Source organism: Rhinoderma darwinii, chromosome 1 (genome assembly GCF_050947455.1).
Source record: "Rhinoderma darwinii isolate aRhiDar2 chromosome 1, aRhiDar2.hap1, whole genome shotgun sequence".
Classification (NCBI taxonomy): Eukaryota; Metazoa; Chordata; class Amphibia; order Anura; family Rhinodermatidae; genus Rhinoderma; species Rhinoderma darwinii.
This window is the reverse complement of record NC_134687.1, coordinates 498,502,420-498,520,252: the sequence shown is the minus strand read 5'-3', so window position 1 is coordinate 498,520,252 and position 17,833 is coordinate 498,502,420. Positions and strand designations below refer to the sequence as shown.

At 42.5% G+C, this 17,833-nt stretch overlaps 1 protein-coding gene across 1 annotated transcript in view; it reads left to right on the top strand.

Annotated features, from left to right (window-relative positions):
- Positions 1-17,833, top strand: part of ADAMTS19 (ADAM metallopeptidase with thrombospondin type 1 motif 19) — a 310,868-nt gene that overhangs the window by 6,129 nt on the left and 286,906 nt on the right. Inside the window, exon 3 of the mRNA XM_075854793.1 lies at positions 15,177-15,342. Within this exon, the coding sequence (XP_075710908.1) occupies positions 15,177-15,342 (166 nt within the window). The remainder of the gene's footprint in view (positions 1-15,176; positions 15,343-17,833) is intronic.

The window sequence follows — 17,833 nt, the reverse complement described above, 5'->3', positions numbered from 1 at the left end:
AGCCCTTGACGTTACTGTCCATATTAAGACAGTGACGTCAGTGGCTACTCCTTAAGCGGAATTCCCGTTGCCGATGATCTGGCCAGGGATTTCGCTCTTAGAAGAATCCCCTGAGGTCACTGTCCATTTATGGACATTGATGTCAGGGGCTCCGCCTGGAGCAAAATCCCTGGCCAGATTCAGAACGGGGATTCCGCTCAGGGGGTAGCCACTGACGTCACTGTCCATATATGTATGCTCTTAAAGTAGCGCTGTGCCCGGGAGTCCTCGGCGAGCTATGAACTAATTCTGAAGCAGGGAGCTGATGGTTCCCTGCTTTAGAATTGGGTTCAACTATATCTGCGTCCTGAGGGCACAGATACAGTTGACAGCCCCATACCCCTGGCTGCTAGTACAGCGGGACACCGCCCGGAACCCGGTACTGTCCCAATGAATCCGGAACGGTTGGGAGGTATGTGAATGTGAACAAAGTGTGGTCACCCATCCTTTTATTATGTTATTTAAATGGGTTGTTTTGACTCTACAATTCCTTTAAAAATGCCCAATTAGGGCATATGAACAGCATAGAGAGGGTCCCTTGCTTGGGACTCTGTCTAACTATGAGCCAGAGGGGAGAGCTGCTAACAAAGAGTAGCTGTCCCTCTGGCAAACCCAAACCCATCAATATAGTACTACATACTAAAAATTTATGGACACCGGCAGCTTCCCCATTGATAAAAGCTGAACCTACACCCATAATGATCAGCTGATCACAGGCCTAGCTTCAATTGAAAAATACCTACAAAGAGGAGATAATGGCACCAGCCAGAAAAGACCACAGTTGCCCATTTTATAGGATAAAGGGGACAGCATACAATTCTATGTGAATTTATTATATAATAATTATACTTCCTTTGTCTTGGAAATTCTGCGGCTTTCAATATCATGTTGCCAATTATATCATATCTAGTAATGGTCACTAGCTGAAAATGTGGAGTAAACCCTTGTTTTTGGAATGTGTCCTATAAGTGATGGCATGCAACGATTGTAAAGTAAGTGCAAGCAGGGATGTCATCAGCTCTCGTCCACTCAGCGGTGACAAACTTTCTAGGAATATAATTGATTGGAGGAGAGCAGCTGACTAGCAGAGTTCCCCTCTTCAACTGCCACTCGCACATCCTTTTGTGAAGACACGATGAATGGAGCTAACAGCACATGTAAACTGTGTTCTAACTGTTTATTAACATCTTAGTGATGTCTATATTCAAAGTGTCACTGTCTCATGTCTCATACAATCAGAATTGTATTCTACACCATTCAGCCATAACATTAATACAAACTGCCGAATATTGTGTATGTCCCCTTCATGCCGACAAAACAGCCCGTCAAGGCATGGACTCCACAAGATCTCTGAAGGTGTTGGGTGTTATCTGGCTTCAAGATGTTAGACAAAGATACTTCAAGTCCTGTAAGTTGCAAGGTAGGGCCTCTATGGATTGGATTTGTTTTTCAGCACATCCCACAGATGCTCGATCGGGTTGAGATCTATGAAACTTGAAGGTCAAGTAAACACCTTGTACTCTTTGTCATGTTCGTCAAACCGTTCCTGAAGTATTTTTGCAGTGTGGCTAGGTGCATTATCCTGCTAAAAGATAACACTGCCATTAGGGACTATGGTTGCCTTGAAGGGGTGTACTTGGTTTGCAACAATATTTAGGTAACTGGTACGTGTCAAAGTAACATTTACATGGATGCCAGGTACTAAAATATCCCAGCAGAACATTGCCCAGACCATCACACTGCCTTCACTAGCTTGACTTCGCATAGTATATTTTGGTAGCATTTCTTCCCACGGTAAGCAATGCAGAAGCACCTGGCCATCCACATGACAGCGGCGCGTAAATTACGCCTCGTGTGAACAGACAAACGTCTGCCCATTGCTTTCAATGGGCAGATGTTTGTCAGCGCTATTGAGGCGCTATTTTTGGACGTAATTCGGGGCAAAAACGCCCGAATTACGTCCGTAATTAGTGCGTGTGAACATACCCTTATTGTTGAACGAAGACATGAAAAAATCTACTCAGGACCTGTCAGAGATCTAACAGTAGATCTCAATCTACTGGTTACATACCTAGGATCTAGAGTAAGTACTTCTAAGAACTATTTTATGGGAATTGCATTACGGTTTTAATAGCTGTTTTGATATTCCCCATTCAAGTTGATGATTGAAAAATACAAACGTTCCCAACAAATATCGGCCAAAAATTGTGCATGTATATTTAAATTCGCCCCACATCCTAACAGGGTTTTTCAAAATCCCAATTACCTGAATAAGTCAAAATCTGCACCGAAAATACACAACAATTCTGTCAGGTCTGAAGTTAGAACCTTTGTGTTACCAGGGCTATTTTGCATTAATTCTTAAATTCTTTTCTATCCAGGGCAGGCCTTAGGTTTGATGGCGCCCTGTGCGGGACTCTATTGCTGCCCTCCACAAACCAAAAATTAGCCACGTATATAGACATGCACATACTGGAACATATATAATATACATACATAACGGCATATAATTAGAGAAACAGGCAAATATATATATATATATATATATATATATATATATACACACACACATTCTGGAATATATACATACATAAAGGTAAATATATAGACATACAGACACATATACACACTCAGGCACATAAATACACAGACAGGAACATATACAAATACATAAAAGGCACATATACACAAGCACAAAGGCACATTCACATACAGACCCATATATACCCAAACAGGCACATATATACACAATGCAGACAATGTAGTAGATGTTACCTGTAGTCCTATTTAACAACACAGATAACTCAGTGATATCTTTCTGAGTTAAGATAATACAGTAGATGTTACCTGCAGTCTTATGTAACACTACAGATAACACACATAGTAATAGCTCTCTGAGTACAGATAATGTAGTAGTGTTATCTGCAGTCCTATGCAACACCACAGATAACACACTCTGCTAACTATACACACACACACACACACAGGCATATATATATATATATATATATATATATATATATATATATATCATTATATATTTTTTCATGTAGTGCTTCTGCAAACTGGAGATGCACTTTAAAAAGATTATTTCCATGAATTAATTGCTATGAATTTGTTAAAGTTTTATAGATTACCATATATGAAAATGTGGTGTTTCCCTTAAGAGGCAGCATAGTTTATAGGGGCAGCACAGATATCTTTATTTTATTTATTCTACTTTAATACTGAATACACACAGAGACATATATAGACACACAGGCACATATACACAAACACACACTGGAACATATGCACATACAAACACAGAGAAACGGAAAGACTTATATACACACATAGTCACTTAACATCTCTCCTTGCTGACAGGCCCACAGGTTTCTTGCAGGGTCGGACTGTGGGCGGAGCTTCCTCCTTTTCTCTCGCCTCAGCTCTTGTTTACTCAGTGTGTGTGTAACTAAGAGCAGAGGACAGAGCAGAGACAGAACCCAGTAGTTCCCCCTACATGCTGGGAGGGTGCAGCGTCCTTTGCACAGGTCCCACACCCCTAAGACTGGCCCTGCATCCCCTAACTGTTACATTTCAGTAAACTAGTTCAAACTGTTCTTTTGATTTCATTGTGTAGTTTTTGTGATTAATAATTGCAATGAATGTAAATCACGTTGTAGGGATTTACATATTTTTTCTCTTTGAGATTAAAGGGAACCTGTCATCAGTTTTGAGCCCTCAAAACTTCTGACAGCGCTATATACAGGGTGGAGAGTGCATGGCAGTTGTGTCGGCCATGCAAGTTACATGACAGAGAAATCAACGTTTTAATGCACCCAGTAAACACGTTCCCAAGTGCTTCGTATGTGGCCCCTTGATGGTCAAGTTCTCCAGGCTCCCTTCACTGAAAGCTGCCAGCCCATCTTCTATGCTCTAGCATCCAATCAGGAGACCGCTAGAGCTAAATTAATTTGATATGTTTTGGTCGATCATTGCATAAATATAATTTTTGCAATATATATCTTTTAACTTATTTGCGCTGTGTTCTTTCCATCAGGGCCGCCATCAGGAATTTCAGGGCCCCCTACAGCTACATTTTCGGGGCCCCCCTACCGTGGCACCGCCTGTTAACGGTACTCCGTCCAGCACTATATCATGGTACCCAGGGCCGCCATCAGGGGGGGGTATTAGGAGTACTGATGTGAGAGGCCCGGCCAAACCTAATTGAAAGGGGGGCCCGGCAAACTGCCGCGACTTGCCTTTGGTAGAAAAAAAACAGGCCCCTGCAATGGGGCCTGTTTTTTTCACCAAAAGAATGTCATGAGCTGCGGGCCCCCCTTTCAATTAGGTTTGGCCGGGCCTCTCACATCAGTACCCCTAATACCCCCCCTGATGGCGGCCCTGGGTAGCATGGGGGTCGTCATGGGGGCCGTCAAACACCGCCGCCCGTGCGACCGATCACGCGCACCCGCAAACTCCCGCGCATGCGCACCGGCGACCGCCTGGAACCGCGCACCGAATTTTGAGGCAGATTTTGACCTGCCCACACTATCTTGCCGCGTTTTTTGCCTGTGGCGATTGAGGACAGCAGACAGAAAACGCAGCGAAAAATGCATTTTCTGCCTCCCATTGATTTCGATGGCAGGTCAGAGGCGGAACCGCGGCAAGAAAGGACGTGCTGCTTTTTCTTTTTTCCGCGACTGGCTCCCATTGATTTCAGATTAAATCAATGGGAGGCGGTTTTGGAAGTTTTTTGGTGCTGATTCTGACGCAGTGTCCGGGTCAATATCAAGGCCCAAAAACTCTGTGAACTGGGCCTTATTGTTAGGGCTTATTCAGACGAACGTGTAATACATCCGTGCAACGCGCGTGATTTTCACGTGCCTCGCACGGACCTATGTTACTCTATGGGGCCGTTCAGACTGTCAGTGATTTTCACGCAGCGTGTGTCCGTGTGTCCGCTGCGTAAAACGCACGACATGTCCGATATTTGTGCATTGTTCGCGCATCACGCACCCATTGAAGTCAATGGGTGCGTGAAAATCACGCCCGGCACTTCCGCAGCCGTATAAACTATGAATGAAAACAAAAAAGCACCACGTGCTACAAACATACAAACAGAGTGTCATAATGATGGCGGCTGCACGAAAATCACTCAGCCGCGCATCATACGCTGCTGACACACGGAGCTGTTATGACCTTTTGCAAGCGCAAAACGCCACGTTTTTGCGCGTGCAAAAAGCACACGCTCGTGTAAATCCGGCCTTAGGGTAGGAACACACTAGGCATGAACGCTGCGGATTTTATGCAACACATTTTATTGTGGATAATCCGCAGCGTATCACAGTCGCAGCAGAGTGGATGAGGTTTAAACAAATCTCATCCACACGCTGCAAAAATAATGGACCTGCAGTGTGGCTTTTTAAGCCGCAGCGTGTCAATGTATTCTGTGGAATCGCTGCTCCTCTGATGCGGAAATGCCGCGGTTCTGCCGCAAAAATCACACATGAGAAAAAAAAAAAAGGCACTTTTTAAAATTTATAAAAAAGTTTAGACTTGCCCCGGCCGTAGTCCTGGTGACGCGATCCTCTATTCTTAGCGCAGCCCGGCCTCCTGTCATGACGTTTCATCCCATGTGACTGCTGCAGGTCACATGGTCTACAGCGTCATCCCAGGAGGCGGGGCTACGTTCAGAAGAGAGAGACGCGTCACCTAAACTACGGCCGGGGCAAGTCTAAACTTTTTTTTCCCTACAGGATTCCCGCAGCGGACACGCCTCACCAAACCTGCGCCACTATTTGGTGCGGTTTTGCTGGCAGAATTCCCTGCGGCTACCGGGGCGGATAAGCTGTGTAGTTTTACTCAGCATATCCGCCTAGTGTGTCCCTTATGATGTCGCTCCTGGAGCTGCTGCCGGTCTCTAAATAGGCAGTTGGTTCAGTAGAATTTGGAATTATTTTTTTTTGTGAACCAGCTTAAAAAAATACAAAACTTTTGTGTTAGGGCCTGTTCAGATCACCGTTCGCTTCCGTTCCGTCTGAGGTTTCTGTCGGGTGAACCCCGCAACGGAAAGTGAAAGTGACAGCACAGCTTCCGTTTCAGTCACCATTGATCTCAATGGTGACGGAAACATCGCTAATGGTTTCCGTTCGTCACCATTCCGGCTGGTTTTCTGACGGAATCAATAGCGCAGTCGACTGCGCTAATGGTGATGGAAACGGAAGCTGTGCTGTCACTTTCACTTTCCGTTGCGGGGTTCACCCGACAGAAACCTCAGACGGAACCCCGGAACGGAAGCGAACGGTGATGTGAACAGGCCCTAACACAAAAGTTTTGTATTTTTTTAAGCTGGTTCACAAAAAAAAATAATTCCAAATTCTACTGGACCAACTGCCTATTTAGAGACCGGCAGCAGCTCCAGGAGCGACATCATAAGGGACACACTAGGCGGATATGCTGAGTAAAACGACACAGCTTATCCGCCCCGGTAGCCGCAGGGAATTCTGCCAGCAAAACCGCACCAAATAGTGGCGCAGGTTTGGTGAGGCGTGTCCGCTGCGGGAATCCTGCAGGGAAAAAAAAGTTTAGACTTGCCCCGGCCGTAGTCCTGGTGACGCGTCTCTCTCTTCTGAACGTAGCCCCGCCTCCTGGGATGACGCTGTAGACCATGTGACCGCTGCAGCAGTCACATGGGATGAAACGTCATGACAGGAGGCGGGGCTGCGCTAAGAATAGAGGATCGCGTCACCAGGACTACGGCCGGGGCAAGTCTAAACTTTTTATCAATTTAAAAAAGTACCTTTTTTTTTTCTCATGTGTGATTTTTGCGGCAGAACCGCAGCATTTCTGCAACAGAGGAGCAGCGATTCCACAGAATACATTGACACGCTGCGGCTTAAAAAGCCAAAAGTCACACTGCAGGTCCATTATTTTTGCAGCGTGTGGATGAGATTTGTTCACATCTCATCCACTCTGCTGCGACTGTGATACGCTGCGGATTATCCACAATAAAATGTGTTGCATAAAATCCGCAGTGTTCATGCCTAATGTGTTCCTACCCTGAGGCCGGATTCACACGAGCATGTGCTTTTTGCACGCGCAAAAAACGTGGCGTTTTGTGCATGCAAAAGGTCATAACAGCTCCGTGTGGCAGCAGCGTATGATGCGCGGCTGCGTGATTTTCGCGCAGCCGCCATCATTATGACACTCTGTTTGTATGTTTGGAGCACGTGGTGCTTTTCTGTTTTCATTCATAGTTTATACGGCTGCGGAAGTGCTGGGCGTGATTTTCACGCACCCATTGACTTCAATGGGTGCGTGATGCGCGAACAATGCACAAATATAGGACATGTCGTGAGTTTTACGCAGCGGACACACGGACTCACGCTGCGTGAAAATCACTGACAGTCTGAACGGCCCCATAGAGTAACATAGGTCCGTGCCAGGCGCGTGAAAATCACGCACGTTGCACGGATGTACTACACGTTCGTCTGAATAAGCCCTAACAATAAGGCCCAGTTCACAGAGTTTTTGGGCCTTGATATTGACCCGGACACTGCGTCAGAATCAGCACCAAACAACTTCCAAAACCGCCTCCCATTGATTTAATCTGAAATCAATGGGAGCCAGTTGCTGAAAAAAGAAAAAGCAGCACGTCCTTTCTTGCCGCGGTTCCACCTCTGACCTCCCATCGAAATCAATGGGCGGCAGAAAATGCATTTTTCGCTGCGTTTTTTGTCTGCTGTCCTCAATCGCCGCGAGCAAAAAACACAGCAAAAAAACGCGGCAAGATAGTGTGGGCAGGTCAAAATCTGCCTCAAAATTCTTTAAGGAATTTTGAGGCAGATTTTTTTTTGCCTGCAAAATACTGTGTGAACAGGGCCATACATAAACAGCACTTTGAGATAATTTACTCACCGTGTCAGAAGAGCTGCTCCCACTCAAGTCCTCTTCCGGCGATGTCTTCCAGGCGAGGTCTTCGGTCCAGACGTCCAGTCCTTCACCTCCAGCCAGGCTCCAGGTAAGTTTTGTCCATGCTTCGTTCGCGGGTGCGCGCGCGGCCGATCGCGGGTGCGCGCGCGGCCGATCGCGGGTGCGGGCGTTCGTGGGTGCGCGCTCGCGAGTGCGCACGCGCGGGAGTTTCCTTGTGCGCGCGATCGGGTGCGCGCTGCGGGCGGACTGTTTGACGGCCCCCCATGACGAGGGGAGGGGGCCCGCAGCAGCATCAGCAGCTCACGACATTATTTTGGTGAAAAAAACGGGCTCCATCACAGGGGCCCGTTTTTTCCTACCAAAAGAATGTTGCGGCAGTTGCCGGGCCCCCTTTCAGTTAGGTTTGGCCGGGCCCCTCACACCACTACCCCTAATACCCCCCTGATGGCGGCCCTGCTTTCCATTATCATGTCTTGCCTCAGTTATCTATGTATGTCTTTCTCCTGTACAATCTCCCTGTCTGCTTATTGCTTCTGGGATGTGGGGATTGGGGAGGCGGCTGCTGAAGGGACCCTGGGGCCAGCGCTGATTGGCTGAGATGATTCACGAGCACGCGCTCAGGTGCAGTTTCCTGGCAGAGTTAATAAGCAGGAAGCACCTGCCTTCTTCTTCCATGACCCTGTTGCTGATTTTGTTCATATAAAACCCAGACAGAATAAGCTTTCCATCTCCAGTACTGTATATGTGAGTGCCACAATATGGGCAATATTTCAATTGGCTACGGATGGGAATGCAGTTGTACAATTATATTAATATTTTTCTAGGGTTTTTGATGTTGGAGGCCCACTTTAAATAATTTTTTAAGAGACTATATTTTCTGTTTATTATATTTTATAGGAGATTCCTATTACTATATGCAGCTATTCAATTAACAGAAAAGTCATGCCTCTACACAGTACCGCTGAGGCTAATAATTCTCAGATTAATTTATATTTTATGCAATATTGCTATTTCTAATTGCAATAATGTTTAAAACAGCATAAAATGTCATATAATATGAGTCTATATACTGAAAAGATAAATGCTAGAGCAAAGAACATATGAACTATTGATACACATCTGGAATTAGCTACATAACAGAAACAGATTTGGGGAATTGAAATCCAGTGCTAATATATCAACGAGAAGCACTTTGTAAAGAAACAGATGTATCCATGGTCAGACCATACCCAAAGCCATACATGTGATGACAGAAATTAATAGCTATGGAACAAATGTTTTATTTCTGACCAGATGGATTTGTAAGCTACTCTTAGAGCAATGTTGTAATTGTATCAGGTACATTGTACAAGTACAAATGTCCTGCAATGACGGCCATGATTTTACCAGGATAGTCCTTTGGATACTCTATAATAATAGCACAAAAGAAACAATATGTTCTGAGCCAGGGAAGCTTTTAGGGACTAGACTGTTACTTGTTTTTGAAAGATTTAAATGAATATCCATGATTAAAAATAAAGGGCCCGCTTCTTGAAGTGTACTGTAGTCTACCTTCGATGATTTACTTGTATTAATAATGCCATAGCATTGAAGGGGTTATGTGGGGACCAATAATTATTAGCAGTGTACGAACTGCAGTATGTGAGTACACTCGCTAATATACATTCCGGTCCTCCGTCGTGCTGATTCTGAGATTTTCATAGATTTTTATAGCGCTGCTGAGGGCCTGGAAGTCTGGTGGCACAGTCTTCCTTGATGACGGCACGACTCTTCGTCATGTGACCGGCCCCGCTGTGATCTATGTACAAGCAGTAACTACTGCTCCTACTTGTGCATAGAGTACAGCGGGGTCGGTCACATGACAAAGAGTTGTATCATCATCAAAGAAGGCTGTGCAACTAGACTTCCAGCCCCCCGGCAGTGCTATAAAAATCGATGAAAATCTCAGAATCAGCACGACGGGGGACCGAAACGTATATTAGCGAGTGTACTCACATACTGCAGTGAGTACACTGCTAATAATTTTTGGTCCCCACGTAACCCCTATAAATTGTGTTGAATTGATTTTGAACTACATTTAAAATATACAGTAGATGTCACTTGGATTAGGAATACCTATAGAAGTTATTTTTGTTAATTACAATAGAAGTTAGCTAGACATGAACTGTTTTCTGCCCTGTTGCCAATTTGGGGAGAACAGATAAAATGATTGAATTACACACATATACTTATTAGGTTAGTACTACACTATAGCATAATGTTGTATCATGGTAAAATCATGGTCTTACCTAGACTTGCTGTAATAGTCGAGAGGTTGCTTGTAACACTGTCAGGATTTAAACCCAGAAACTGTGTCCCAGGCAGTAGCTCACATGGAGCTACTAGTGCTGCTGGATGGCTCCATTTCGGAATCTTTTGTCTGGGTTCTCTTATTTCTTGTCTCTTGAGATTCCTTCCTTGATGACCTGATTAGACTCACCCTCTTGGCTCCCTAAATAAGCCTGGCAATGCACATCCTTCTTGCCGGACAATTGAGCTTCCGGCCTCTAGTCTAGCTCATTGCTGCCTTACTCTACAAACTATTGCTGCTTATTTGTGTACCAAATCTGGACTGTTACCTGTTTCAGTCCCTGGACTTCAAATTTTTTTCCAGACCTTGGCAGACAAATAGAACAATTGATTGGTAATAGTGATTTTACTGTGATTCATAAGTGATTTATGATGCCAGTAGTCTTAGCTGAAAAGTGTATTTTGGTTGGCCAGGTACTTGAAGTAAGCTGATTTATAGCCATACACCACCTACATGAAGAAAATAATTATGTTCAAGAAATGTACATTAATTTTACTAATATGTGCTGAATTCTGACATAAAATAAGAAAGATAACGACTGTCAGCTGGTAAGAACAAATTCTTGTTTTGAGTTATTAACACCTTTGAGGGTATGTGCACATACAAACTCAAAAACGTCTGAAAATACGGAGCTGCTTTCAAGGGAAAACAGTTCCTGATTTTCAGACGTTTTTTAATCAAAGTCGCATTTTTCGCGGTGATTTTGACGGACGTTTTTAAAGCTGTTTTTCTATAGCGTCTATGAAAAACTGCTCTAAAAACGGCTGAAAAAGTGACATTCACTTCTCTTTCGGGGTCGTTTTTTTATGCGGCCGTTTTTCAAAACGGGCGCATAAAAAAACGGCCTTCGGAACAGAACGCCGTTTTTCCCATTTAAATCAATGGGCAGATGTTTGGAGATGCTTCCGAATTTTCAGCCGTTTCTCGGACGTTTATGGCCCGAAAAACGTCCGAAAATAAGCCGTGTGAACATTCCCTGACACCTATTTTATGGGAGTCCGTAGAAGCACAAAAGTGGATTCAAGGGAATATTGAAATTCAACTCTTTCTCCAAGTTGTGGTTCATAGTTAATAACTCAAAGTCTATTCTGAAAAAGAAATAGACTATAGTTTGACCAAATCAGGGGTGTATCTAGGGGGATGGCTGGTGGTGCATGTGCCCTGGGTGTTGGGTTCCTTGGGGTTAGCAAACTAGTGACCTTGGCCAGGGTATTTAGTTACAGATCTAAGGCATTGAAATCGTATCACATTATTAACAGGAGTTAATGCAGGTATTCAAATGGGAGACATGCACATAGCAGTCAGCTTAGTGCACGTCACACGTTTTAATACATGCATTGCCACCTATTAATTAAGCCTTTTAAACTTGTTCAATCTTCATCTAATGTAGTAATAGTCCTTAGTGTTGTCCATGATATCTTTTCCATGACCTGGTGGCAGCCTCAATTGTCATTGTTGCATAGTATTATTACATAATATTTCCACCATAAGCTTGGGATTATATGGGATAGGTCTGCTACAGAACAAACACTTTTGTTTTTCATGTATTAAGACTTGATTAATGGGACATTATTTCTAACAATGATTGTAATTGCTTCATTTTGATGGTCTTCTTGGAGGTTGTGTAAAGTTTTGTTCTCCATTGTAATGAGTAGAATAAGTGTTATCTCATGTGGTTGCCTTTATTTAGTATGAGGTGCCAATCTATTACTACCTCTTTTTCTACCTCAGTACAGCAGTTTGGCTAATCCATAAATTTGCATACATTTATATAACATTTTAGGCTTTTTACAGTAAGCTGGGTGGCTTGGTTCTCTTCATCCACTTTAAATTTGTACTAAAGTCAACACAGATAGTGTTTTGCCTTTATTGGTCTAGTTTAACTTACATAATGAAGATTTTTTTTTTTATAATTTATAGTGTACTTACAACTAAACAGGTACTTTAACTGTACCAGCCATGATTATAGTAGCATCTTTAGTCTCCTTTATAATATAGTGCTGCACATTCAATAATTCCTGCTAGTAAATAGAGCCACGAAGCTTTGGAGCCTCCTCCAGATGTGGCCTGTACATTCCATATAAATATTTTCATGTTTTCAACATCTTAAAGCGATCAGGATATGATGTGAAATTTCCATAAAAGGCTACTACCATGAGCTTCTTTGTAAAGCCAACTTAACTCTTAGCGATAATACAGATGTCCATCCTTACCTTTCCTCTTTTTTAAACATATCCTGAGATGTGTGGCACGAGAAAGAAAAATGATTTTGCGATACTTTGTAACAAGATGCTTATACTATACGAGCCTATGCGTAGGCACCCAGTGGTTGTGATTTGAATTGCAGCCTGTCAATGGTCGCATTTCGCGATATTGTATTGAATTTTGTTTCATGAGAAATTGGAGTCCTTAACCAAATTTAAGAAAAGGTAAATGTGGACAGATCTGTACTTTTTGCATTTCTAAATGTACACATATTATTTCTTCTCATATGTATGATTTTTACTTAGATACACAACAGCTGAAGGGATACCAGTTTCAGAACACTGATAAATATATAAAGACAACCCATAACCATAATCAGTTAAATGTATACAAAACACAGAGAATGCTTATGTAAGAATTGAAAACACATATTAAATAATATTTACCCAGGTATTGATAACTGCTCAGTCAACTACCTGGCAGCAAGGCCTACTGGGAAATGTTTAGTGGCATCAAGGAGGGAGGAAGTAAGTACATGAAGTAAGGTGATTTAGACTCCTCTTTTCACAGGGGGTCCATAGAGGGTACAGCTTATTTGAAGTCTAGTGAATTAGATATTTGCAAAATTTATAATAAAGTAAATTTATCTAACTCATCCTAATTCATTTTTGAGGCACAACATTGAAGATTTCAGCCTCAATAAGTGAAAGCAGTGATGCAGCATCAATAATTAGCAAAGTACAGCTCATCACTGGAGACTGGTCCACTGCAGAGAGACATAAAAGAATATAATGCTGAACCCATACTTAATTCTTTCTTATGGATAAATGGTGATTACACAGAACTATGGAGATCTGCTGTGGTCACTCAATGCATGCCTTAACTATTGCCAGGGCTGGACTGGCTCACCACAGTACTGGAGGATCTCCTGGTGAGCCCAGACTGTAAAACAAAAATAGGCTTCTAATACAACAGAGCCCCATGGATCCAACAGAAGACAACCCCATTTAGAGATGTCTTTGAAGCCATTTACTTGCCACTTAGGTCTATTTCTTATACACTATATGGCCAACAATATGTAGACAAATGACTATAACACCTATGTGAGCTTGTTGGACATCCCATTCAAAAAGCATAAACGTTAATATAAAGTTGAGGCCTCCTTTTGTGGCTATAATAGCCTCCGATCTTCTGGGATTCTTTCCACAAGACTTTGAAGTGTGTCTGTGGGAAATTGTGCATCACATTAATCACTCCAGAGAACACATTTCCACTGCTCAAGCCGACGCTTGGCATTGCGCATTTTGATTTTAGGCTTGTGTAAAACTGTTTGACTGTGGAAACCCATTTCATGAAGCTCCTAACGCACAGTTCTTGTGCTGATGTCACTTCCAGAGGCAGTTTAAAACCCTGTAGTAAGGGAAACAACAGAAGATAGGTGGTTGTTATGCGCCACGTGCTTCAGCACACTGTGGCCCTGCTCTGTGAGTTTGCATGATCTACCGCATTTTGGCTGAGCTGCTATTACTTCTAGATAGCACTTACAGTTGACTGGGGCAGATCTGGCAGATCAGAAGCTTCATGTACTGACAATTTGCAAAGGTGGCACTTTTTAAGTCACTGAGCTTTTCAGTACAACCTACAATACTACCAATGTTTGTCCATGAAGATTGCATGGCTTTGTGCTTGGCTTATGCTCCTGTGCGCAACAAATGTGGCTAAAACACCTGAACTCAATATTTAGGAGAGGTGTCCACATACTTTCGGACATACAGTGTAGGGTGATTCACAAAAAACCTGTTTCAACTTATCGATAATTTGGTATGTTCTATGTGTGCAATGATAACAACAAAGATTACAATGGAAATAAAAGTGGTTGTGCACATGTTCTGTATGTACGCTATAGAGGGTAAGCCCTCAGAATAATTTCCTCTGATCGGCCAATTTTGAATGTTGGTGATTGTAAGTTTGTGTTATTATTTAAGGAGAATAAATAAGTATCTTCTTTTTCACTATATAACATATAGTCTTGCTCCCTTTTGAATGACCATGTAAAATGATTATTATTCTAAGGGCCTGTTCACAACAGCGCTTGGTTTCCATTCATCGGTTTTGTACAACCTTTCCATCGGAGGAACCGATGAACAGACACCAAACGCATAGTCGACAACACTATTGCTTCATGTTAAAAAACCCCAGAAACTTTACTTAACAGAAACAAATGGAAACCAAAAGCAAACGGAAGCTATAGCTTCAATTCAGCTTTTCATTCATCGGTTCCTACGACGGAAAGGTTGAACGGAACCAATGAATGGAAACCAAACGCTTATAGGAACAGGCCCTAAGGCATATTTAAAATATTGTTAATGTGTATTTTTTACATTTAGAAAACAAGTTCCTGGTTAGTGTTATAAATAAAATATTTTACTTTTAATGATGATGTCTATCTGGTGGCCTCATGTGAAACAATTACTTAGGATTAAGGATATTTCTCATAATTTAGCTAACTCAGTGGCGTTTGGCATTTGTCGTCAAATTGCAAACAATCCTGTGAATCAGCCCAATTTTCTTCTCTCAAAAAAAATGATGTACCAACCGGTGTATTTTAGTAGACGGACAAATACAATTTTCTATATTCACTTAATCAGACTTATCTTTCTTATAGATGGGTTTTATACAAATGAATGACGATTTCATCTACATTGAACCTGTTAATGGGACCCTTGCCGCATCTGGCAATGCACATCGAGTTTATAGAAAGAAAAGAACTACAGATGATAAAACAACAGCAAATCAAACTAGAATTCATCACTCACAATGTGGAGTTACAGGTATGTTCTTTCATTTAATTTAGGCTTGTGTAAGCTATATATTGAAGGATCAGTTGATATTCCAAAATGTATACATATCACTATTATTCCTGGTCACACTGGAGTTTGGATTCCAACAAGTCTCACAGTAGGTCATGGTAGACTGGAGAGATGTAACAGTCAGCTAGGAATAGCCAGGAGCTATATGGGCTGGGCATGGTAATTCATCAGTACTGAATAGGCAGACAAAGATATCATCACTGGCAATTACAGGTTGGCAGTAGGACACACAGAGGTAACAGGACAGAAAATTAATAGGGTACCCTCAGTACAGGAACACATTGGGAATGTTGAAGACAGAACACACTTTAGGAGGCAAGAGGAGTGATCAAAGGTCAGGATAGATGAATATCACAAGGTAAAGTGAATGGTCAGGGCAACCAGTAGGCAATAAGAACGTAAAGAAGCACCACCACAGGAACTCAAGTCAATGGTCAAGGAGGGTATTTTGATTATTCATTTACTATTTCTGCTTGGACAAAAAGTGGGATGGGAGCAGAAGAATTTTTACCGTCACATTGAAGCCTGTTTTTCTGGGTCCTCAGCTGATTAGGCATGGATTTGTCATGCTTTACCAGTCATAACTCCAAATACTCTGTGCAGAGAATAGGATGAGATTAATCTTTTAGTAAGGCTGCAGCTTTTCCACAGCATCGATCACGATCAAGGTTTTCAGTCAGTCCTGTGCTGAGAGGCCATTGTACTATTCTGTGGTTGTGCAGGCTATCTTCGACAATAAGGGTATATGGGGACAGCCTCCTCTTCCTGAATTTGAATATGTTTTGCTGCAGTTTATGATGTGTTTAACGACTTTGCTATAATCTGGGCTGTTGACTAATATTCTATACAGGGCTGTCTGTAGATATAGTATCATCTGTGTATTTTAAGGTACTGCAGGCATCCGTGGATGAGGCACAGAGTGAAAAGTATTGCAATACAACGGAATGATTTGGTTGCCAACTCTGTCAATTTGCAACTTTTGGATGAGGAAATCTCCTAAACCAGTTATCCTCACAGACCTAGGGCTGAAAAGTCTGGATGAGTTTGGTGTGTGCTATTTAATTGATGTAGAGATGTTGTCCAGGAGTAATTTTGTGCTTTCCTTGGTAGTTCAATAGAGATTGTAGTGACCAGACTAGGGCATCCTCAGTAGACCTAATTTGCCTGTTAATGAACTACAAGGAGTTTAGTGAGGGAGGTACGTAGTTGTTGATGTATTTTAGCCCTATTTATTTCAAGCACTCCATGGAAACTGATGCTGGAGATATAAGGTGGTAATCATTCAAACATTCGGCTTTTATGGGTACTAGAAGGATTTGTCTTAGAGCAGAGCAGATTAAGCACCTAAATCCTGACAGAATCCACTAACACTTCGCAGACAATGAATGTCAATGGGGTATTTTATTTTAGAGCCCTGTTGACTAATTACAGAAAATTAGCATATAGAGAGCCAACACATCAGGAAAAAAAACAAATAGCGCTGTAATCAGGGAGGCATCGCTATTTAGGTTAGTTAAAGGAACAGTGTCATCACAAATTATTTTTTTATATGTTAAAGATGTTAGTGCTTTATTAAAAACTTTTATATTTATTTGTGTGTTTGTGTTTTACTTTTTCTTATTTTTACACTTTTTCTTCCCTATGGGGGCTGCCATTTTTTGTTCCATTTCTGTGTGTGTCGATTAACGACACATACAGACATGGAATACGGCAGCCACAGTCCCATAGGGACTGCGAACGGCTCCCGTCCCATTGACTGCAGTGTACGGCGTCTGTGTGGGAACTGCGCATGCGCCGCTCCCACACAGTCCTATTCGAAATTGGCGCCGTCCGGCGCCATTTTCCTGTGGACCGGAAGTCGCGGCCGGACAGTAATATTACTACTTCCGGTCGCGGCTTCCGGATTTGTGCACTTGCACCAGCGGCAGCAAACGGAGCGGACGGGCCGGAGGGAGCCGCGGCGGCAGGAGCAGGTAAGAGATTTCAATGTATGTTCGTGTTTGTGTGTGTTTACTACTGTATGTAAACCTACTACACTGTGGGTTAGCTCAAAAAATGGCGACACACAGTGTAGGAGGTTACACCGTTCAAACCCCTCGTTTGTCCCGGCACTAGCCAGGATAAAGGAGGGGGGGATGCTGAGAGCTCACTAGAGCGAGGGCTTTTAACCCAATGTTGCAATGCTGCAACATTGGGAACAGCTCCATCTAGTGACCAAAAATGGGTAGTATTATAAATTAGAAATAATTTATAATATTTCCTGGACTCGTGCAAAAAAAAATAAAAAATTTGAACAATGTTTAATCACCCACACACTAAATGTTTAATTTTTAAAAAAAAAACATGTTTTTCTGGCAACACATTCCCTTTAACCAGTTCAACTTATATGACCTAGTGACAGGTCCTTTTTTAAAGTCTGTATTATGTACAGATTCAGCACTGTTCTATGATA